The sequence below is a fragment of the Globicephala melas genome, chromosome 10 (assembly GCF_963455315.2).
Source record: "Globicephala melas chromosome 10, mGloMel1.2, whole genome shotgun sequence".
In the NCBI taxonomy this organism is placed as follows: Eukaryota; Metazoa; Chordata; class Mammalia; order Artiodactyla; family Delphinidae; genus Globicephala; species Globicephala melas.
In genome coordinates, this window is record NC_083323.1 from 58,342,539 (window position 1) to 58,365,519 (window position 22,981).

At 49.8% G+C, this 22,981-nt stretch overlaps 4 protein-coding genes across 14 annotated transcripts in view; 2 read left to right on the forward strand and 2 right to left on the reverse strand.

The window, feature by feature from the left end:
* The window catches only part of ANKRD52 (ankyrin repeat domain 52), a 17,086-nt gene extending 16,705 nt beyond the window's left edge, over nucleotides 1-381 (forward strand). The window contains exon 29 of the mRNA XM_030866649.2: nucleotides 221-381. Coding sequence (XP_030722509.1) covers nucleotides 221-331 — 111 coding nt within the window. The 3' untranslated portion in view covers nucleotides 332-381. The remainder of the gene's footprint in view (nucleotides 1-220) is intronic.
* SLC39A5 (solute carrier family 39 member 5) lies at nucleotides 341-5,926 on the reverse strand. Of its 2 annotated transcripts, none has more exons than XM_030866654.3 (11): nucleotides 5,867-5,926; nucleotides 4,447-4,801; nucleotides 4,058-4,241; nucleotides 2,868-3,030; nucleotides 2,540-2,709; nucleotides 2,171-2,311; nucleotides 1,695-1,791; nucleotides 1,437-1,607; nucleotides 1,154-1,234; nucleotides 826-1,016; nucleotides 341-599 (listed from the first exon to the last, which is right to left on the reverse strand). In XM_030866654.3, the coding sequence occupies exons 2-11, from the start codon at nucleotides 4,728-4,730 to the stop codon at nucleotides 456-458; spliced, it is 1,626 nt and encodes a 541-aa protein (XP_030722514.1). In that variant the 5' UTR covers nucleotides 4,731-4,801; nucleotides 5,867-5,926; the 3' UTR covers nucleotides 341-455. The 2 variants fall into 2 exon arrangements, with proteins under 2 accessions (XP_030722514.1, XP_030722513.1); XM_030866653.3 differs by lacking the exon at nucleotides 5,867-5,926 and adding an exon at nucleotides 5,104-5,836.
* NABP2 (nucleic acid binding protein 2) lies at nucleotides 5,149-12,110 on the reverse strand. Of its 8 annotated transcripts, XM_070046483.1 has the most exons (8): nucleotides 10,318-10,457; nucleotides 9,948-10,049; nucleotides 9,404-9,542; nucleotides 9,223-9,294; nucleotides 8,965-9,046; nucleotides 8,807-8,870; nucleotides 5,867-5,927; nucleotides 5,149-5,173 (listed from the first exon to the last, which is right to left on the reverse strand). In XM_070046483.1, exons 2-8 carry the CDS (start codon nucleotides 10,024-10,026, stop codon nucleotides 5,164-5,166), a joined length of 507 nt encoding a protein of 168 aa, XP_069902584.1. In that variant the 5' UTR covers nucleotides 10,027-10,049; nucleotides 10,318-10,457; the 3' UTR covers nucleotides 5,149-5,163. The 8 variants fall into 8 exon arrangements, with proteins under 8 accessions (XP_069902584.1, XP_060162683.1, XP_030722532.1 ...); XM_060306700.1 differs by lacking the exons at nucleotides 5,149-5,173; nucleotides 5,867-5,927; nucleotides 10,318-10,457 and adding exons at nucleotides 6,131-6,657; nucleotides 12,087-12,110; XM_030866672.3 differs by lacking the exons at nucleotides 5,149-5,173; nucleotides 5,867-5,927; nucleotides 10,318-10,457 and adding exons at nucleotides 6,131-6,657; nucleotides 11,806-12,052.
* Nucleotides 11,819-22,981, forward strand: part of RNF41 (ring finger protein 41) — a 26,321-nt gene continuing 15,158 nt past the window's right edge. The window contains exons 1-2 of one of the 3 annotated variants that reach the window (XM_030866662.3): nucleotides 11,822-12,360; nucleotides 14,796-14,979. The gene's annotated coding sequence lies outside the window, so the exon portion shown is untranslated. Of the gene's footprint in view, nucleotides 12,361-14,795; nucleotides 14,980-22,981 lie in introns of all 3 variants that reach the window. The other 2 variants (XM_030866664.3, XM_060306698.1) reach the window with 2 other exon arrangements.

Sequence of the window (22,981 nt, forward strand, 5' to 3'; positions counted from 1 at the left end):
TGTTCCCCTTCCTGCCCTTCTCCCTGCCCTGGACTCACCTGTGGTGCTAGCGTTGGGGTCGGGGTGTGTTTCATGCTGGTGGGCAGCAATAAAGGGCAGACCTGCCCAGATGCCTGTATCCCCAGGGTGCTGAGGGCAGCAGGAAAAAGTGGGGACCTTGGTGCATTTGCCTCACCCCTCCCCTTCCTCTCTGGGCTAAAGCACAATGCTCTCCCCGCAGATGGATGCATCCTGCACCCTCCAGGCCCCTCCTCCCCATACCTGCTTTGAGCCCTCCTCCTGCCACATCCTGGTTTTCTATGCTGTTTTGGTGCAAGTACAACTGTCGTAGTCATGGCTTTGGGATGGGTTCTGTTTATTAAAATCCTGTTGCTCCTACTGGCCCTGTGTCCCGCCTCCATTCCTGTGGTTGGGGGGAAGGAAGGGCAACCTGGACGCCTTTCCACTGGCCCCCATCAGCCATCAGAGACCAGAGGCCACAGCTGCTCCTCCAGCAGGGCTATGGTGAGCATGAGGCCACCCCCCAGCAGCAGCCCCAGCCCCTGCAGTAGCACATGGAGCGTAGGGAGGGGCCCAGGTGGACGAAGCAGGGCTGGTAGCTGAAAGAAAATAACAACATCAGGATCCTGGCCTTGTCTCTGCTCCTAAAACAGGAGAGGGAGATGTCAGCAGCTCTCCCCCACCCAAGTTCTTCCACACCCCTGTTTCTCATGTAGTCCAGCCACCCTTCTGGGGGGCCAAGGGGGAAGCAGTGGGACTGATACTTCCCTCTCCTCTACACCCACCCCGCTTCCCTTGGTTTCTCCGCACTACCCCACACCTCACCATGTCCACAAGGGCCACGTAGAGGAAGACCCCGGCAGTGACCCCAAACACCCAGGGCGTGAGGGGGACAGGGCCCAAACTGAGCCCCACCCCCAGGGCTGCACCCCCCAGTCCCAGGACTCCAGACACCAGGCTCAGCAGCAGCAGCCGCCGGAAGGGCAGCCCTGCCTGGAGCAGCATCGCGAAGTCACCTGTGGGGAGAGAGAACAGGGTAGGAGGGAGTACGCCAGGGCTGCCCCTCACCCACGTCACCGCCAGCCTCCAAGTTCCACCCCTTGGAAGTCTCTCCTTTCTGGAGTCGACCCCACTCCGCTCCTGCCATTCCTACCCAGTTCATGGGGCAGCTCGTGGCAGAAGACTGCTATGGTGGTGCTGAGGCCACTGGAGAAGCCATCAGAGAAGGCAGTGCCTGGGTGGGCAGGATGGGAGGTGGTCAGTCTGGAAGGAAGCTCTCCCCGGAGGAGGCTGGGGCCTGCATTCCCTCTGTGGTCCTCCCATTCCCCGCCCGCCCCCCACATGGTAGCTCTCTCCCTGCCCCATCCAGTAACTAGGAGGCCTACCCTCTCCCTCCCTCCCCCGTCCTTCCCCTCCCTCCCTCCCCCGCCTCACACCTATGGCCAGCCCATCAGTGAAGTTGTGCAGACCATCCCCCAGGAGGACCATCCACGTGATATTGGTGCCACCGCTACCCTGACATCCATGACTGTGGCCTTGGCGCCCAGGAGGGGCCAGGACTGCTGGGGGCTGGCTGTCCTGCTCCCTCTGGCCCTGAGCCCCTGGCTCTGTGGGAAGGAGGAAAAGAGCCGTGTTGGTGGCTGCGAGTGAGAGCTGGGAGCCAGGGCCCGCTCTTCATGTCCTCCGCCGGTCACCTGGAACTGCCTGCAGGGGCCGAAGCACCATCCCACTGCCATCCTCTGGGTCCAGGTTTGGAGTTCTGAGATCCTTTCTTTTTCGCTGGCAGCACCTCTGAAATGGGAGGGTGTCCCTCCTGAGGGAGGAGGCAGCAGAGCTGGGGGCTAAGGAGCGGTCAGGCTGCCAGCAGGGAAGGTGAACACCTGGTCCCACCTCTGCCACTTGGGGATGTTCTCTGGCCTCTGCTCTCTTCCCAGGCTGGCACCTCTCTGTTTCTTGTTGACTTGAACTCAGGAGAGGAGGCCGTTTGGCCGGAAGTCCCGGGCCTATGCTGAGGAGCCCCAACCCACTCCCTGTTAGCTGTCAGGTCCTGCACAGTCAAGCAAACGTCAGAGCCAGGAGCGCACTTGGCCCCTCACCTCCTGGCTTGAGTGGCCAGTTCTTGGCTAGGACTCTGGTCTCGGCAGGAAGAAGACAAAAGGGTGTCACTCACTGGCTTGAGCCCTCGTCGCCGCAAAAGCCCTAGCATGTTCTCCAGGACGAAGAGAAGAAAGAGACCACCAAGCACCGACAGTCCTGGTCCCAGGTCCTCCTCTGGCTGCCCGCCAGGTCCAGCATGCTGCCCTCCTTGCGCCTGACAGAGAGGCGGTCAGGGCAGACTCTGGAAGCACCTGCACCCGACAGCATCCCCCTCCTGAGACGGTGGAGAGAGGTGGTGAGCCTTCACTCATACGCTCTACTAGAAGGCAGCTGTGGGCTGAAGCTGGGGTGGGAGAGAGGATGTCCTATGACTGGGAACACACTGGCTCCATGGAGGCTGTCCACCCCTAGGGCAGGGGGACAGGAAAGGGGCTTCACGTACATGTGGCAGCAGGTGTAGCAGGGCGTCCCCACAAAGAGTGCCCACGGCCAGGGCCCCCAGGAAGCCCAGCAGGGGCTGCAACAGATGAGGTCCCAGGAGCCGCAGCAGCAGCAAGGAGAGGGGAGCAGGCAGGCTGAGCAGCAGGACCGCCAGGGCACTATGAACCAGGGCTGGGGAGAATCAGGGGCTGAAGTTAGGCACGGCTGAAAGGGAGGCCTTAAAGGGAATGCTGCAAGGGGAGGCGGGACCCCAACGAACCCCCTTTCTTGGCTTGAGCCCCACTCCCGACAGGATTCAGGTGCCCCACCACTTGCTCTCCCCTACTGACCAGATAGCAGATCCCCTGGGGGTGTTGGAGCTGGGGCCCGGATGCAGACACGGCTGTCAATCTGATAAAGCAGGGCTGGACACAGCAGAGCAAACTGACGAGGGGTCAGAGGAGCAGCAGGGCTCAAGCCAAAATTGACCAGCAGCTGGGAGCCATTCAGACACTAGGGAAGTGGAGTTGGAGGTCACACATTGGGGAATTGCTGAGAACTGTGACTCAGATCTTTAATGTCTGCCCTTCCATTGCATGGGCTCCTGGGTCTCTCCCAGGGTCCCCTTTGCTCACACTGGCAGGTGCATCAGGGACTCGGGACAGTTAGGTATAATCAGTGTGTGTTAATTATTAGTGAATATTCAAACCAACGCAAACATTCAGTTCGGTACAGATTGGGTGCTAGTGAACATCGCCATCATCTCCCTCCCTCCCAAGCCCCTGATGTCTCATGAATTTGGTGATGGAATTGGTTGGACAACTAGAGCCCTCCATTGCAGAATCTTAGAAGGGAAAAGAACCTAAAATGCCATGCTGCCGTCCTCTCAGCAGCCCTGTCACTCGTTCAACCAGCCTTGGCTGGAATGCTTCCTGGGATGGGGTGCTCACCTCACCAGGCCTGTTTCAGGTTGGCTTTGGCTGCCCTCTGGTGTACATGGAACAAGTTCACCGACTTTCTGGATGAAGACAGCCATCTGCCGCCTGCAGGCCGCGTTCTCCAGATAACCAGCCCCAGAGGCTACCCTGGGCTGCTTCTCTGAATTCTCTGCTTTGCCAAGTGTGGCCCCTAAACCAAGTCTTGGAGCTTGGGGTATGGGTTTATCTACTCTGAGCCCAGAGGAGACATATTTCACTACTGGAATAACATACCCTAAGATCACACCCGGATTTTTTTTTAAGTAACCATTTAAAATGACTTTTTTTGGTGTGGTACGCGGGCCTCTCACTGTCGTGGCCTCTCCCGTTGTGGAGCACAGGCTCCGGACGCGCAGGCCCAGCGGCCATGGCTCATGGGCCCAGCCGCTCCGCGGCATGTGGGATCTTCCCGGAACAGGTCACGAACCCGCATCCCCTGCATCAGCAGGCGGACTCTCAACCACTGTGCCACCAGGGAATCCCCAAATGACTGACTTTTTAAACATTTCAGGCCATCTAAATGCCATGGCTCCTTTTCCCTCGCTACAGATCATCAGACTCACATCCTCATTCAGATGGTCAGCCAGTGAATGGTCCAGCAGCAGAAGCCTGTGAAAGAGGCCCAGGCCCGATGGGGCTGGCCCATGGGGTGGTGCTGGGGCCTCGGTCTCCTCCAGGTCACCCCATCCAGGGGGGTGCAGGGGCAGCCCTGCCCAGATGTCCACACTCAGCTCGGGGTCCTGGGGCCTAGAGTGGATGGATAACAAAGTCAGACTTACTCATGTTCTCTCAGAAAGGGGCTGTGAAAGGATGTAACGAATCAGGTTCTGAAAAATCTGTAATTCCAGGAATCTGATTTTAGGAAGCCAGAGCTAGGCAACCGGAGGAGACTGATCCAAGTACTGAGAAGAGCTGGGGTGTGACATTTTGGGGTGGGGAGAGGGGTTAGTACCTGTGCGTGGAATTGTCTCCAGCTGGGGGTGTAGCCTGACCAGCTGGAGGCCCGTGGTGTCCCAGGTGGAGGGCCTGAACTCGGCCTAGCCCCAGGCTGTGGAGAAGCCTCGCTAGGCCCCCTGCAGTCAGCGTCCCATTCTCCCCATACAGGCCAAACAGCTGGGCCAGGTAATGGTTCTGCTCCTGCTCAGCAGGGCCCAGGTAGGGGGCTGAGCCCCCTACCCAGCCCAAGGCCACCCACACACACAGGCCAGCCAGCAGATGACTCACTGGGGGCCCCATTATCGGGGGGACAGGGTTAGAGGCTCTGGTTCCGGCTTCTACTCCTCCAGGAACATTCTGAGGACCGTGCCCTGGAAGAACAAGGAGGAGGGGCTGGGGCTCCTGCCCTGCTGTCCAGCCCAGGGCCCGGGGAGCCTGCACTCCTCACACCGCCCCCTCCTCGAACGCTGCAGCGGCAGCCTCCTTCCTTCCTCCCCCTTGCCTCCTTCTGAGCAGCCTCTTGCTTCCCAGTTCCTAGAACACCTTCCCTGAACCAGAACACTCCCCTCACCTGATCCAGAGCTGACCTGTCCCTGTCCCTCCCCTATCCCCCAGACCCCACCCCTCAACCTCACCCCACCTCTCTATCCCCCCTCAATCCCCAGGGCCTCACCCCCAACTGGCAGTGTGAGAGCCGTCACCTCAGGTCCCCATGAGGCCTCGCTGTGGACACTTAGAGGTTCCTGGGTTGTGGAGGGGAGCCAGGCTCAGCCTCCAGCTGCCCAGGTAGATCGGAGGCCATGTCAGATAGAGGGCTGGGATGGACAAGCCCCCACTCCTAGCCCACCTGCCTGGGGGCGGGGCCAGGGAGGTGCCAGTGTGGGAAGGCTTACATCAGAGAAGAGTTAATGGTTCACTGGTCTCTGGGGTGGGGGTCAAAGGTCAGTCTTGGCTGGGCCCCTGAGTAGGGAGGGGCCACCCTCTGCCCCTGAAAAAGCCACATGGCCAAGGAGAACCAGGGCCTGGGCTTTTCTTCTAAATAATTTACACCCCAACCCAGGTGGTACCGTCTTAGCCTCTCCCTGCCTACACTCCCACCTCACCTACCTTACATATGGCATCGGGTTTCATTCATCTCCAACCCCCATCCCCACATTCCCTGGGAAGGTTGGACCCAGGTGTCCCTAAGCTGGAGAGGAGGGTAAAGAGGCAGATAAGTGGCAACCCCAGATGCGTGGGGAAGAAATTGTTTTTAGCACTTCCTCATCCCAGAAGAGTAAGAGCCAGACCTCTGGGAATCTATGACCACGAGAGGGGACGCTCTGGTGGGAAGAGGAAAGGAGTATCTGTGCCTCCTCAGATGTCTGACCTGGCTTAAGGTTGGGGAGCACAGTCTGACTGGGGTGACCGGCCCAGGGGGTCGAGGTCGGCATTACCTGACAGCAGGAAACAGGAAGGACGCCCAGAGGAAGGGGGACACAGTCTTCTTGGTTCCAGCTGTGGGGGGTAGGCAGGCAGGCGGACAAGGGTCACCGGCAGGGAGGGGGCAGGGGAGGGGCACTACCTTAAAGGGGCAGGCCTCCTTTGCCCGGGCCTTGCCTGTAACCTATCTCCCCTCCACCTCCTAGGGACACCCCACTCTCCCAAATGCCCAGCTGCCGACCTCTTCATTTTCCCACAAAGAGCAAAGGAGTCCAGTACAGAGTGGTAACATTTATTAGGAAGGAGGGATTCAATTAAACTTCCACATCACAGACCCAAGGATCAGACTGTAACCGTCATTTCTAAAGAGGAAGGCGGGGAGGCAGAGGGCCCGGACTCCCAGGGGACAGGCCGCTTCAGCTGACAAGGAGGGGACTATGGGCTGAGGGCGGATAAGGCCACTGCTCACCACCCCTCCAGTGAAGTTTAGTGGCTAAAATACTCCTACACACCCCCTGCCCCCAAAAGCCAGCAGCCCAGTAGAAAGCTGTGTTCTCTAGCAGACACCTGGGTTGTGGCTGGTGGCAGGGAGGAATAATGTCTTGCTATCTCTTGCTGCTCCTCCGGGTTTCTTTGCCATTACTGACAGGGCTGCTGGAGGGGCCAGGAGGGCCGGCAGGCGTGTGGTTGGGCTGGCTTCGGGTAATTCGGGGGGTGGGGGGGTGGGGGGGAGTGTGAGGGGGGTGTGGGCCACCACCAGGACCTGGTGGGGTGCTCAGTCCATTCCCGTTCTGGCTCTCAGAGGCTAGTTGTGGGAGAAGGGGAAGAAAAACCGGAATTAGAGAACTAAGGTAGGCAGGCATCCATCCCCAAGGCCTGCCTCCAGCCCCAGCAGGCAGCACAGTCTCCACCGAGCACAGCTGCACACTGATGCTGTGGGACCAAGTGCAAAGGATGTGAGTTGTAGGAATGGGGCCCCAAAAGATGCAATCATCATTTTGGCAGTTGCTGCATGAACTGTCGTATGATATTTTTTCTTCCTTTTTTGTTTTTAATTGTGTGTTTTTTTTTTTGGCTGCGCCACGCAGCTTGTGGAATCTTAGTTCCCCAAACCAGAGATTGAACCTGGGCCCTCAGCCGCGAAAGCGCGGAGTCCTGACCACTGGACTGTGGGGAATTCCCGATATTTTTTTTTTCTCTTTTATCCATCTCTGTATCATTAGGAGTCAGATCTAGAAATAGCTGTTTAGTTCTAGGCTCAAGGACCACCGACAAAAGAACCCTTGACCAAAAGTGACTGTAAGACTGGAGAAGCATTGGGAAAGGAAGGGCCTGAAGTTTCTATCTTAAAATGTAAGAAGGATCTTAAAAAAAAGAAAGAAAGAAAAAAGTGTGGTGGTGTGTATCACAATGATACATGTTCACTTGGGAAAACAGAAATAAGAATAAGTACAAAAACTATTATACATACTCTCACAGAGTAAGCAAAAAAACTATTATACATACTCTCACACCCCCAAAATAACAGACAACATTTTTGTGTATATTTTCAGTGTTCGATGGTTTCCTTGAACTACCTTAGCTGTGCAAATCATTATCACCACACTTACCACAGTGTGTTACAACTGTTGTCTGTGGGACTATTCCTTTCATGGACTGCAAGCTCCTCAAGGCAAGTGCTATGTTTTTTCCTTGGCATTCCTCATCTATAAATGCTTGTTAAATGAAGGCAGAGGCCTGCCTCTCACATACATAGGGCGTCATGAACCCTACCCATATCCCTGCTGAATCCTTCTGCTCCATCAGACTAAGATATCTGCAGCCAAAAATGGAAGAATAAAGCCCCTTCCTTAATTCACAGAAGAAGTGAGGAGTATGTAGGAAGTCATCATTTTTATGCCACACATGTTTTTTTAAAACCTTCTGTACCTGTTAGCAGATGACAAAGTGAATAAACATCTGGCAAATGAATATTAGGGACAAACAAGCTTAAGTGTACCTTATTTAAAATAATTTTATAAATTATGGAGTTATGGAGACCTGAGAATACGTAATAGTCATATTTTCAGTTGAAAACATGGATGCTACTCTTTTGTGGTGGAATTAAATGTTGTTATTTCACGGTGTTCCTAAAAAACACCGTGACCCTGAGTGGTTCTGACACAGAAAATTTTGGAAACCATGGTAACTGGGGATGCAGACACAGACTGAGGAAGGGTAGAGGAAGCCTGAAGCCTAGTGTCACAGGGAGAAACATAAGGCATGGATCAGAGGCAAGAGAGAGACAAACACCCAGGAGTGGTAGGGTCAGCTGCGAGATGACCCAGAAGGAGAAAAGAGCAATAAAAACCAGGTTCCTAAGGAGAAGCCAGGAGACGAAGGAAATGATGTTGGTGAGTGATTCTAATCAAAAGCTGATGATCTGCAGTAAGCCAAATTCCTCAAGAGACCAAAAGCAGGGGCTTCTGAGTTGGAAGAACCATAATCCTGAGGGCCAAGGCCTAGAAGCAGGGCCTTTAGTTTTCCAGAAAGTGGCAACCCTAAAGGGGAACTATTTAGTGCTTAAAGTTGTGCAGTGTGGACTCCATGCTGAGTCCTGTAAGTAACAGTGTATCAGAACTGATAATGAATCAAAATAGGCAAGGGGAACAAAGGCAAGGTTCTGCCAGAGAAGAAGCAGAGAGGAACAAGCTAGAATGAAAGAGGGCAGTCTTTGTGGAGAAACTGCTCTCATTTTTGCCTTTGAGTGGCAGTGGCAAAAGGGAGCTCTATCAGTGATAGAAACATGGCCCCAAATCTTTTCACCCCAGGGACTTGCAAAAGAACTGGGAGAATTGGGTGCAAGAGGATATATTGAGAGAAGAGAGATCTGGAAAAGGGATGAGGGCAATGCATCTTTCCAGGCTGGGGAGATTAGAACTAGGAGGGCCAGTGGATGGAAGGAACAGGTTTACCTGGAGAAGTGGCGGGGGGTCCGGTGGTAGGCTGGGGAGCCGTAGGGCTGCTATCGTTCTGCACCTGAAGGCACAAATGACACATTCAGACCTTACTCCCTACCATGCTTCTTGGCCTGACCTGCCCTCCTTCCACACATCACAGCCATGGGACTCACCGTCTTGTTGGGTGCCTGCTGGGCACTGTATTCTGGATTTGGCTCACTGAAGTTAGGAACCTCAGAATAAACCATACAGAATCTGCAAGGGGAGAAAGTGGCAAAGCCTCAGGCCCAACCTCTGGGCTACTCTGGAAACCTCAGAAAGGTCCAGGTACAGGACAGGGAATGCACACCCTTATGCTGTCTCCTTGCAAACCTCAAACTTCTCTCCTTGGCCTGGTGCTTCTACATCCCCAGCTCCAAGACAGCACTTACTCTCCAATCTTTTGAAGATCACCCCCACGGCCAGTGTACAATGTCAGACAACCTTTGAACACTGAAGCGTACCTGTGGGGTCACAAAAAGCAGGATTCGAGTTACAGGGACTGTTAATCCCCCCGCCCCCCCCCCACCCCGTTACTGCCCTTGAATAGCCAGAAGTCACCTGATGGCTTACCCTTTGGTGAGCCGGATAATATCCCCAGGCTGGATCAGGTTGCCCACGTCGTCCCAGACGGAGATATTGATGCTGCCAGTTTTGTCTGCCACTTTGCAGGTCCGAACCTCGTGCCCGTCCTTTGTCTTGGTCACTCGGCCTGGAGGGAACAGAACAATGGGGTTAGGGGGTGGATGGTCAAATAAATGGGGCTGGTGGTGATCAGAGGGATGAGGTCTAGATATTGGTGGAGTGAGGAAAAAGGTGTACAAACAGGGCAAAGTCAAATCCCTGGGGCAGGTGAGGGAGGGGCCAGCACCATGGAGAGGGCCCACACGTGTGGGAAGAGGCCCAAGAGGCACTGGAGGCTTAGATCTGACAAGCGTTCCATCCATCTACCCTACACTGCAACTCTCCGGGTGGGGGCGAGGAGACTGGGCGTGAGCAGTCCTGTGGTGCGCCCTGCTGTGCCGGGTGCAAGTTAAGAACAGAGGTGATGTTCCCCCCCTCCTGGCCCCCAACCCCGAGAATGCGCGCAGGGGGCCCACCGCGCCAGCAGAACCACCTGTCTCCAGCACAATGAAGATGAGGTTCAGGTTCTTGAGCCCGGGCTTGATATCCTTCACGAAGGTCTCCGTCGTCATGCTGCCCGAGCCTCAGCACCCCACTAGAAGGGGGAAAAGGGGACGAAGGTTCAACGCTTGGAGCCTTCGCCCCCATGTCCACTTCGCAAGGCCTACCTATCACACTAGGCTGGGGTCAGGCAGCCTCAAACCCTCTAACTCTTCTAAAAGGGTAGAAACGAACTTCCCCAGGGGCTTCCAACTTCAAGATCAGAATTCGGGGGTGTCTCTGGATAGACTGCTTCTGGGCTGGAAGCCCCCTCCCGGGATGCTCTTTCAGTATCAAGCCCCGAAGTAGAGAAGCCGACGCACACGGGGGCAGGAAACCTGGTGCGGAGCCAAGGAATGGAATCTCACTCGCCAAACCCTCCCGAACCCTCATCTGGACAACCGGGGACTCGGTGCATCCTCTCCCCGACCCGCAGCCCACTACCCACCCAGCCTGCCCGCCGTACACTGCACCCCACTGAGCCGCCCGCAGGGGGAGCCAAAGGCCCCGCCGCCGCCGGATGCGGACCAATGGAACGCTGGAGTGCGAACATTCCCGGAAGTTTCCCCCGGCGGGCCTCCTCCAGCCAATCAGCACCGCCCCCCCCGCGTCCCGCCTCCAGTCCCCACCCGGCCAATCGCGATCCGAGATTCACGCGCCGCGAAGCGGGTGGGATTTTAGGTATTAAAGGAGCCCGGGAGAGGGTTGGCTGCGCAAGAAAACACGTGGACCACCAGGGGGCGTCTCAGGTACCAATTTTCCTCCACTTGACTAGGAGAATGCACTAAGATTTGTTTCTCCTAGACGTGACCCAGTGGAAAAAGAACCAACGGTTTTTGGAATCCGGCGGACAAAAGTATGAAACCCGGCTCATCACTTCTTTTCTCGACAGTTCTTCAATATGTGATTTCATTTTGCAGACGAGAAAAAGAAGTTATATAAGAAGCTGTGTCTAGCACACAGCAGGAAGTTTCCTCCTCTTCTCCAACTGCTTTAACTCTCATCTTTATTCCTGATTTGGGGTCCTCAACTTTAATGCACTATCCAGCTTGGTCAAGATCTCTGGAAAAAGCAGCATTCACAGCAGAGACAGACAACAGGCAGACTCACCCCCTCCCCCTTTGGAAGTAATGGAATCTGGGGCACCGAAAGCAACATTTGCATTAGACTCTCACAGTTTGAAAGGCACCTGTTCCTAATGCACTTATCTCACTAGATCTCAGGGTCCCCTCAGAGACTGAAAAGAGGCCCGAAACCTTAGTTCCCTTTGAGACTTGTTACATAGTCAACAAAAGGCAGCTAGCTCTGTAATGTTGTCTATAGACCAATTATATATAAACAATATACGTACGTGTGCATTACCATTTGCTTGGCGAATATCCATATCAAATACTGCTTACTATCAGATTAGCCTAAGAGGCCATGTAATTGTAATGCCTTGGTTTGCTTAATCAATCCCTTACCTTCTCCTAGAGGGCTTTAGGGTCCACCTTGACTTTCCTCGGAGCTCAAGTTCTCTCCCGCCCACACCCCCAGCCATGGTGCTGTACCCTAAGGAAATCAAACCACAACCCGGGAAGAGGGACATTTTATCTCCCTCCTCTCCCGTTAGGTGTTTCAGGGAACTGTACAAGTGTTTGGATGGCCGACGTAAAGACGTCAGGAGTGCGACTGGGAGAGAGGCGGGCAACCCTAGATCAAAGTTGTCCGGTCAGACACTCCCCCATTCCCCACCCCGTGGTCGCCTTGTTGACTACATATCCACTCCCATGACCATGAGTCATAAGATCGGGAGGCTCCGGGATGCTGACCACAGCTCTGGAAACGGGAGAGGGACCGAGGAGACGGCAGGTCACTGCAGGCCAGCCTCCTAGAGACGATCTCGCAGCAAGCCGCATCAGCTTTAGGGCACGAACACGTGCACCCCTCCAAAGCGAAGTCTCGCGCTCCGGGAGAGTCGGCCTCCAGCTCTGCCGCTGACGCTCACGCTGGGAAGAACATAGAGCTCTCCCTCCCAAATGGCTATCTAGTTCTCGCTGGGACCATAAAGACTTCCGTTCTAGAGCGGAGGCCTGGCTAGCCTTCCACTCACCTCGTTGGCCGCTTGTGGCTTCTAGTTCGGGGCTGAGTTAAACAAAGAGGCGGAGTTTGGTGACGAGCTTCCGCTAGGTTGCGTAGCAGCGGTGGGCGGGGCAAGGGATCTGTCCCACACCGCGAAGAGTGGTCGGAACCATCTCTCGTCTTCTTCCCCTTCCCCTTCCCCTCCCAGGAAAAGCTGGGACCCGGCACCCTGGCTATCCCTTGGCCGCTGCAGCCTCAGCTCCAGCCAGGCCTGGGTACGGAGAGTCCAGACCGCTTCCAGGGCGGTGCGTACGGCGCCTGCGCGAGCTCCCACCTAAAAGAGGGTGTGGGAGGGGAGGGGGCAAGGTCCCAGCGGGGTTGGGACGGGGGTTCGAGCTATTGGAGGTCAGGAGGAGGGATGGGAGTAAAGATGAAAAATGGAGGAAGGGAGCAGTAATAGGGAGGAGTCTAGAGGTGATAAAGGGGCGCTGATGGGTGGGTTGTTGGGGAGGTCCATTGGAGTGGGGGAGCCTTAGGAAGTGCGGGAGGGGGCCTGGGCTGGCTGGAGGACAGGGAGGGGGGCGAATTGGGGGAACCACGTGGTGTTTAAATGGGCAATGATTGACGGGCCGGAAGGGGAGGCAGGGAACATACTGGGGGTCAGTGTGGGCAGGGGCGTCGGAACCTGAACCCCCGCCCTCGAAGCGCCATAGCTTGGCTCCTCTCCCATGCCTTGTCTTTGACAGCCTTGTCTTCCTCCTCCATTCCTTCCCCCCTCTCCCTCCCACCCCTCCATGAAGGAATCTCACATTCCTTACATCCCTGCCCTGGATTGCCAGTCCCTCTTCACACACTTCACACACCGGAAAGCCTTCTCCAAACCAGAACGCAGAGGAAATTGACGATTGGGAAGGAGGGGGCCGGAGAAGGAGCAGAAAGCTGAGAGGGGTGAGGGTGTTTTGCCTGAGGGACTGACAGACATCTCCATTCAGAAACTGACTTCATTCTACCTAGTAGCAAATGTGGCTGTTAGAGACCACTGAATCACTGTTCTTGGGGACTGGGCTGTGGTAGTGATAGTCTAATCCCTTCCTATACAGGTGGTTTTAGTCTGACAATAGAGCAAGAAGCTGATAATGTTGCAGGCTGATAGTTATCCCCAGATAGGAATGGTAGGGAATCTGAGTGATGCAATAATGTTACTGCCCTGTGTGTCCAGCTGGCTTTGTGGCTGTGTCTGGTTCCCAGTAATGGGAAAGAAAGAACAGGCTTCTTTCAAGCATTTCCTCATGGGCCCTCAGTACTCTAAATTTATTTTGCAGTCTGTTACTACAAATACCTTACCTATGAATAGCGGTATTCAGTATGCTTTCACATTTATTATGTCATTTGCTTTTCCTGGACAATATGTAAGGTCGATAAGGCAGTTATCATTTTCCCTACTTGACAGGTGAAGAAATTGAAAATTACAGAAGGGATACATGGCTTGTTAAAAGCCATACAGTGGGTAGAGCTGGGACCAGAACCCAAGTCTCCTGACTCCTGGTCCTCCTCTCAGTTGAAAAATCCTGTTTTGTTCTGGTCAAGGGAGCAGTGAAGGACGATTGGTTTTCCCAGGCTAGATAACTGTTTGCTTTCTGAGTCTGAAACTTGTCACTGGAAGACTGAACATAGCCAACAGCACTGGCTCCTGGAAGCATTTCTTGACGTGCAGGTGCTTGTGCCAGGCGGTTGCTGTGGTCAAATGGAAGAAGCATTATACCCTCCTCTGTATTATGGATGGGAGAGACAGATCAACTTCCCCCCACCTCCAACTACAGGGAAGAGAAAGTGGATCTGGCCTTGCACTTTTATCCTCTGATTAGTTTTAAAATACCACACTAATGTGTTATGGCTGATGAACATAGTAAACTAATGAGCACGTATACCAGACTCAGGATGAAATGGTCTCTGTTTTATGACTAAAAATCGTGATCCTTTCTAAGATAGCCGTTAACATTGATAGATGTGAAGGTAAGGAAAGGAATTTGAATAGTTTCTATTCTGCGTCTGAAGCCTTGTCTCCTTCTACTTAGTTTCATCCTTTTAGTAATGAGAGTCTGGTCAGCTTAATCATACTGCTACCTGTAGTCTTTCCAGTTTCCTACCCTAGAATAATTTCCTGATTCACTGCCTCTTCATTTTTTTCTTTTAAAGCCTGATCCCCTCAGGAATATTTCTGGACTTGGAAGTAGAATTGCACCTGTACCAACATTCTTGAGCATCTTCTTATGAAACAGTATTTTTCAAGTGGAGAGTAGGACAGAATTCTTTTTATATGAAATAATTTATGTGAAAGCACTCTGGAAACATTAAAGCATCATACTGTGCATGTAAGCTTTCATTGCTCTCTGCATTGTACAGCCACAGATTTAGACTCAGTGACATTACTTTTAGTTGTATGCACTGAATAAAAGAACCTTTTTCTGTCTCAAACAGCTCCTCTTCCCTACCTTTCTTCTTGTCCCTTTCTCTCCCCCTCTCAGCTATGTTTGAATCACCTGGTCTGTGCGTGTGATTCCTTAGCTGATGGTCTCACTCCTTAGAGGGTAGCCTGGATGCCTAGCCTTGAAACCTATAGTTCTTAGTGGAGTTGTCTCGTCCTCCTCAACCAACCACCAGATCCCAGTCTGTCTAGTTTCACTGCCAAGTGCAGGTAGTTCTCCTGACTCACCTTTTTCTTCCTTGTTCCTATTAATAGAGTGCTCCTGATTGTGACATCACATCCATCCCCTTGGCAATGGAGCTTGTCCCTAGGAAGGAAGACTCAGTCGGAGAATAGCCAACAAGATGGGTTACTGGGAACGTCTCCTGAGTGGCACTGAGTGGAAGCATCAGGGGGTTGGAGCCTTGTGAACAGGGAACCTGCCCCCAACACTTGGAAGGTAAAGAGCCTTGATTCAGAATCCCATTCCTGGCTAGAACCCTCTTCTCTGCCAATCCGGGTTCCTTCTGCTCTTGAAAACCTGATTCTCAAAACTCTTTTTTGCATAAAACTTTCTGTGATTAACCCACATCAATCTGTTCTTCTTTGCATACTTATGTCTTACGTGAACTATTAACTTTTATTTGTTGGTAAATTGCTTAGTAAATTTTACTCTTTTTATGTGTTTTATATCCTGTGTACTCAGCCATTGGGCTGAAGCCTGCACTTAGTTTGAGGACAAGGATTGTGTTTTCCGTTTCTTTTACATGTCTATACTGGCAAGGGGGCTGTGTATATAGGATGAAGATGAGGTTTGGGGTAACCACACAAATAGTGCTTGGTGCTGGTGATCCAGTGGGAGGTCCTTGCTGGTCTTTGAGGCCTGGTAAGCCTCACTTTAGGTGTTAGAGTTGTTAGTTGGGAGTTCTGGAAGAATTGTGTGCCCTCTGGATTCTTTTTTAAATTGAACCAATTAAAACGTGCTGAAGAAGCCTAACTTTAAAAATCTCCTGTGCTAAATCTAGTCTGGATCACAGCATTCTGGAATTAAATGGGACTTTAGAGGCAATGAGGAACCTGAGTTCCTAAGAGCTCAGTTCTCTAAGAGGGGGAGTAACTTCACTCTAAGGATTCTACTGCTTAAATGAAAAAGACCACTTTTTTCACTTAGAAAGTGAAGAGAGTTGCCAAAAGAGAGCAAGGCCAGACTTTGCTCTCATAAAGCCAGGGCACCTTTTATCATATAATTATCCCCTAATTTAGCCTATTCTTGTACTTATGTAGAATTTATGTAGTTTCAGATGTTTCATTTCATGTGGAGTAAAGGGAACTGAGGCCCAGAGAGGTTAAGTAACTTGCCCAAGGCTACACATTGGTCGGTAATATAGCTAGAACTAGGACTCAGGTTTCTAGATTCTCAACTCAGTTTTCTTTTTTTCCAGATCTATTTCTTTATTGGGAGACAGAGAGATAAGATAAAATGTTTTAGGGACACCTGTGAGACACCCTCCACCACCTACTTTCTTCACTAGGGTGAAATTCCTAGGAGTCACCTGTTTCATTACACTGGGGCAGGTTATGGGGCCCTTTTCCTATGTGTCTGGTGATTTGTAGTAATTGGGCTGAATCCTCAGCCCTCTGCACCTTTGCTGTATTTAGGGCATGGAGGAGAGAGAATTAGAAGGAGACTACAGCACATATACTTGGCTTTTACCTGTATGCTTTTGCCACGAATTGGTGACAGCATGCCCAGTTACTCTAAATGGGTTGGAGTGGTTGCTGTAACGTTTCGTGTGTGTGCGCCTATGTATGTGTGTGTGTGTGTGTGTGTGTGAATGTGCATGGTTTGTACACCTGTACGTGGGTTCAAGAAACCCTGAATAAGGGAGGATAAATGTTCAGGCTCTGTTAGAAACAATCTGTTTTTTTAAATTTATTTATTTTTGGCTGCATTGGGTCTTTGTTGCTGCACGTGGGCTTTCTCTAGCTGCAGCGAGTGGGGGCTACTCTTCTTTGCAGTGCACGGGCTTCTCATTGCAGTGGCTTCTCTTGTTGCGGAGCGCGGGCTCTAGGCACACGGGCTTCAGTAGTTGTGCCATGTGGGCTCAATAGTTGTGGCTTGTGGGCTTTAGAGCGCAGGCTTAGTAGTTGTGGCTCACGGGCTTAGTTGCTCTGTGGCATGTGGGATCTTCCCGGACTAGGGCTGGAACCTGTGTCCCCTGCATTGGCAGGTGTATTCTTAACCACTGTACCACCAGGGAAGCCCAGAAACAATCTGTTTTGAATTCCTAGCTCTCTCTAGGGGTAGAACAGTGAAAACAACTGCAACAGTAAGTTAAAAGGGTATAGGAAGGGGTCTAATAAAGTTCTCACATTTTTATAATAATGCTGACCAGGAATATAGAGAGACATCCCAGTGTAACAGTGAGGAAGTATAGCAACATAATTACCTGGTTTGGTTCTGGCCTGTTGGGAATGCAGTTTTGGGTTTGGGTTCAGGATGTTCAAATCAGGGAATTTGGCAGAACTCCTATAAGTCTAAAGGGACACCTCAGTGCTACTTTAGTTCAGCTCCCCAACTTGAGTAAAACCTTCCAAGGCCTTTTCCTATTCCGTAACTCAAGGAGGAGATCTAGGAAACTGTGCTTCCAGTGGATGTGGTCACTGGCTGTGACTCTTGAGGTCCCCGTGGTTTCGGTTTTATTAAGGCTTCTGTCCCTAGGGCAGTGAGTGGTTGAGTTCTTGTACTGCATCCCCCTTGAAATGATAACCCACCCCAGTGACAGCCCTACAGCAGTGTTGAGAGTCCCCGAGGGTAGAAGGAATAGTCAAGGAGCCTAGCCTGTCAGCTTGACTGTCTACTTAGGGGCAGGGCAAGACGAGGCAAGGAGCTAGATTCCAAGATTGTGTATAACCACTTCAACATTTGTTTCCCATAGATGACAAATAGGAAATGCCCTAATCAGAATCGAAATCTAAATTTCCCCTTAATTCTCGAGGCCACACCTCTGAAAGGATATAGTTATAGGAGGGTGGATAAAACAGGAGCATCTCCAAGCAGATAAAGTGGAGGTTTCTATTTAGAAAGAACGATGCCCAGCATCTTTGCAGAGTTTTGTAAACCTTGACTTTATAGTAGGAACTTTGCAACTCCTAAGCCTGGCTGGTGGCTTCCCACACCCTCTGGCCATCTCTGCACCAACTGAGGCTGTTTCTTTGGGGAAGTTCTCTGCTGTTTCTTTTGGCGATGTAGGATCCCCTGAGACCCCATTATGATAACTTTTCAGAATTTGTATTCCCCCTTAAGATAACATTGTTAGCACTGTTTTAAAATGAAAGCACAGTGAAGCTATACAATACAGGCTCTCAGCCTGCTTTCTGCATTGCCCCATAGCAACAAGGGAGAAAAGGGTACTGTTTTAATTTTTGCCCCTTGCTGATTTTTAAAAATAATTAAATCTTGCAGAAATATATAACATAGATCAAAAGTATAATCTCAGCATCTAGATTTTTAAAATGTATACGCTACATATACCACTTTAAAAAAACAGTTTTTATAAAAATGGGACCATACTGTACAAAATGGGACCATACTATTTTTGCAACTTGCATTTTTCAGTTTGAGAGGCAGTTTAGCACTGCAGTTAAAGGCTTGAGCTCTGGGGCCAGTCTGCCTGGGTTGGAATCTGTCTCCACCACCTGTTAGCTATATGATTTTGAAGAAGCTTTCTAACCTTTCTGCATCTGTTTTTCATCTGTAAAATGTGGATCATGGTAATGCCGACCTCACACAGAGTAACTCATAGAGTTATTTTAATAATTAGTTGAGTTAATACACGAGAAATGCTTAGAATTGTGGCTAGCATATAGAAATAATAAATATTGATTTAATTATTATTTAATTATATAAGTAAAACATGATCACTGTTTAAAAAAAAATAAAAGAGGAGGAAAAACTAAGAGCAAAACTGTGAGGGATTTCTCTGGTGGCAAAGTGGTTAAAAACCTGCCTGCCAGTGCAGTGGACACGGGTTCAAGCCCCGGTGCGGGAAGATCCCACATGCAGCAGAGCAGCTAAGCCCGTGCGCCACAGCTACTGAAGCCTGAGTGCCTAGAGCCCGTGCCGGTGCTCTGCAACAAAGAATAGCCCCCGCTCGCCACACCTAGAGAAAGCCTGCGCACAGCAATGAAGACCCAACGCAGTCAAAAATAAATAAATAAAATTAAAAAGAACAAAAAACAAACTGTGAGTGAAATTAAAAGTACTGATAGGGCTTCCCTGGTGGTGCAGTGGTTGAGAGTCCGCCTGCCGATGCAGGGGACGTGGGTTTGTGCCCTGGTCCGGGAAGATCCCACATGCCGCGGAGCGGCTAGGCCCGTGAGCCTTGGCCGCTGAACCTGCGCGTCCAGAGCCTGTGCTCCGCAACGGGAGAGGCCACAACAGTGAGAAGCCCGCGTACCGCAAAAAATAAATAAAATAAAAGTACTAAAATTCTACACTTAGAGACAGCTTCTCTAATATATATCCTTCTAGATGCTCTCCAATATAAGTGTGTACACACATAAAATTTTTTAACAAACATGGCACTATAGTATATATAATATGTATGTGTTATTTTACTTATATATAAGTAATGAATAAATTGAAAAAATCTAAATAAATAAATATTAATAAAAACAAATATATCTAAGTTATATTAATGCTACATTGTATCCCATTTTATGGATGTAAGGAATTATACTGGATATTTGTGTCATTTCTGATTTTTTTTTTGCTATTATAAACAATGTTTAGATAAACAACTTAGTATATTGTTTTGTACACTTGTGTAATTATTTCCCTAGGCTAAGTTACTGGAATTAGGATTGCTAGGTAAAAGGTAAAAAAATATACTTTTTTTAGGGGCTTCCCTGGTGGTGCAGTGGTTGAGAGTCCGCCTGCCGATGCAGGGGACACGGGTTCGTGCCCCAGTCCGGAAAGATCCCACATGCCACGGAGCGGCTGGGCCCGATATATATATATATATATATATATATATGCTTTTTTAGGACATTGGTGTTTTGTTATGATTCACCTTGATTAACTTTTTCTTGCAAGAGTACATTTTTTCCAGACCTTGCTATAGTATATTACATGTTATATGTATATGTTGTATATGTTATATGACATAAATGACATACATAGTATATGTGACCTTGAGTATTTTGGACATATTTTTTGATTTAATCTTAATATTGATACTTTCACAATTTAGGATAATTATAAATTTATTTCTTTATTTGAATATTGAGTGAACACACAGAGAAAATCTTTTTCAAAGGTACAAAGGGATAACTGAGGAAATTAAAATTTTCCCCCTGTTCCTGTCCCTTAATGACCCTTCCTCAGCAGCAACCACTGTTGGCAGTTTCTTATGTATCCTTGTGGAGAGTTCCATGCATATGAAAGCATAGTCACATACATATTATTTTTGGCACATTTATGTGGCACATCATGGTGGCACATTTACATGTACTATTATATACTGTAGTTTTTTTCTCTTAGTGTATCTTGGAAGACTTCATACCTGGTTCATTTTAAGGCAGCAATAATTTTTTTCCTCTGATTGATTTAATAGCTATTGTAGAGAAACCAGATTACAATTTGTTTATTTGAGGTAGATATTATAAAGTTAGCAGTTCAACAGGTGAATTATGGATATTTGGTGATATTTTTGCTATCATGTAGAGGCTGTCTCAGGTAGCACCTATTCTTGACTCTTTCTCTTGTGCCTTCCTTTCATCCCAACTCTGTGTGTTTGTCTTGACTATGAGAATGGCGGTAGCTATCATCCAGAACAGCACTAACCAGTGTCAGTTTGCATTAATTGAAGTAGAGAGGAAAGGTGCTAATAGTCCCATTGTGTTCATATTGGTCAGTCCACAGGTGAAGCTCCGGGTACCCTGTTTTAGAGGGACATAGGCATTCTAGAATGCTATGGGAGATTTGAGTTTAGGCTAGATATTTCTCATCTGTGCTCCTGCTGCACCCTATCTTGGCCTTTCCCTGGACTGTCAAAGCACAGGGTGAGTGACTGTTGGGTACTGTGGAGAGGATTCCAGCCCTGGGATGTTAAACTAGATGGTCTCTTATGGTCCATTCTAACTCTCAATGCAAAAATAAGACTGTCTGAATTAAGTCAATAGGGAAAACTTCTGGGTGAGATCAAATTCTGTCACCTTTTATTCCTGAACTTCAAAAGTAAAAACATTCCTATACTTTTTACTCTTAAGTAATTTCTAAATTGAAAAAAATTTTTTTCCATATTTGTGGAAGACTGTTTAAAGCTGAATTATGACAAAAAAATGTATGCTCAATAAAATGATAGTTAAAAATAGAAGAAAAACATTATTCTTAGTCCTACACCTAAATAAAACAATTGTTATTTTGATAATTCTTTCTGGTCTCTTTGTACATGGATTATTTATAAATATATACGTTTTCGTTTTGTTTTGTTTTTGCGGTACATGGGCCTCTCACTGCTGCGGCCTCTCCCGCTGCGGAGCACAGGCTCCAGACGCGCAGGCTCAGCGGCCATGGCTCACGCGCCCAGCCGCTCCACGGCATGTGGGATCTTCCCGGACCGGGGCACGAACCCGTCTCCCCTGCATCGGCAGGCGGACTCTCAACCACTGCGCCACCAGGGAAGCCCAATATATACGTTTTTAAACAGATCTGTATTCAAATTTGTGTACTACTTTTTTCATCTATTATTGTATCATGTTACTGTATATTCCTCATAAGCATCATTTAAAAATAGATATGCTGGGCTTCCCTGGTGGCGCAGTGGTTGAGAGTCCGCCTGCCGATGCAGGGGAGACGGGTTCGTGCCCCGGTCCGGGAAGATCCCACATGCCGCGGAGCGGCTGGACCCATGAGCCATGGCCGCTGACCCTGCGCGTCCGGAGCCTGTGCTCTGCAACGGGAGAGGCCGCAGCAGTGAGAGGCCCGCGTACCGCAAAAATAAATAAATAAATAAATAAATAAATAAAAATAGATATGCTATTCCATCAGATGGGCTTACATCACCATAATTAAGCATAACTATACCTTCACTGTTCACTTAAATGAGTAAGTGATTATCTGAATTTTAAAAGTTTACGGGTGTGATTTTTGAAAAACTATCTGGGCCTCTTTTGGTACCATCTTTTCTTTTTTCCTGCTTTAAGTGTGTCCCTCTTCCTGTTTAACATAATTCCAGAACTCCTTCCTACCTTTTCCCCAGTGACCAGATTCTCTCCCATCTTTACTTTTCCTTCTTCACTAGTGCTTTCCTCTCAGTTCATAAACATCCTCAAGCCTTTCTCATCATAAGGAAAAACACCCCTACACAACCCACTTCCTCAGCCTCCAGTGCTCCTCTAGCTGGTTCTCTCTCTTTTCCTTCCTTGGAAATCAAGCTTTCGACAGGGTTGTCTTCAGTCCCCATCTCTCTGTCTCACCTGTTCACTGTGAGCCACTGCAGTCTGTCTTCCACTCCCAGTGCCTCACTGAAACTGCTCGCCACAGTGCCACCCAACTCCATGGAACCGCCTTCTGCTGTGGTGTCCACAGTCCCACATCCTGGCAGTTTTTGCTTTTTTTAATTTGACTTGTGTTTGCAGTTTTTGACACTTCTTTTCCCTCTAAGCATTCTACTTCCTTAGCTTTTGTGTGTGTGTGGGGGGGAACACATAACATAAAATTTACCACCTTAACCATTTTTGAGAGTATATAGTTCAGTAATGTTAAGTATATTCACATTGTTGTGAAACAGATCTCTGGAACTTTTTCATCTTGCAAAGCTGAAACTCTACTCATGAAACAAGCATTCCCCTTTCCCTCCCCGCTCCCTACACCCCCAACTCCCTTAACTTTTGTGACCATCTTCTCTCCAGGATTTTCTCTTATCTCTGGCCAATCTTTCTCAGTCTTCTTTTGCAGGCTCCTTTTTGTCCCCCTTTTAAAATGTCACTGATAAAGTATTTTCATGCACTGTTGTTGGTGGTGTAAATTGAAAAGGCCTTTCCAGAGTATCCTATGGAAGTGTCTCTAGGAAAGCAAATAGCAGGCACACCATTCAGTGCCGCAGTTCCACCTCTCAGTGGAATCTGTCCTAGGAGAGAGATTTGTTCTTGTGCTCCAAAAAATCTTGTTACAAGGGGTGTTAACTGCAACGTGATTTGTTTCAGGGGAACACTTGGCAGTCAGGCAAACTTCAGTCATGAGAGGATAATGGCAGAATACGTTGTAATCAAGGCTTAGACTGGTGGATTGGAAATTCTTACCACTAGAATATAAACTACATGAGAGAAAGAACCTTATCTGTCTTACTCATACGTGAATCTGTGCAACTTCCCTGGAGGTCCAGTGGTTAAGACTCCGTGCTTCCACTGCAGGGGGCGCGGGTTCGATCCCTGGGGAACTAAGATCCCCCATGTAG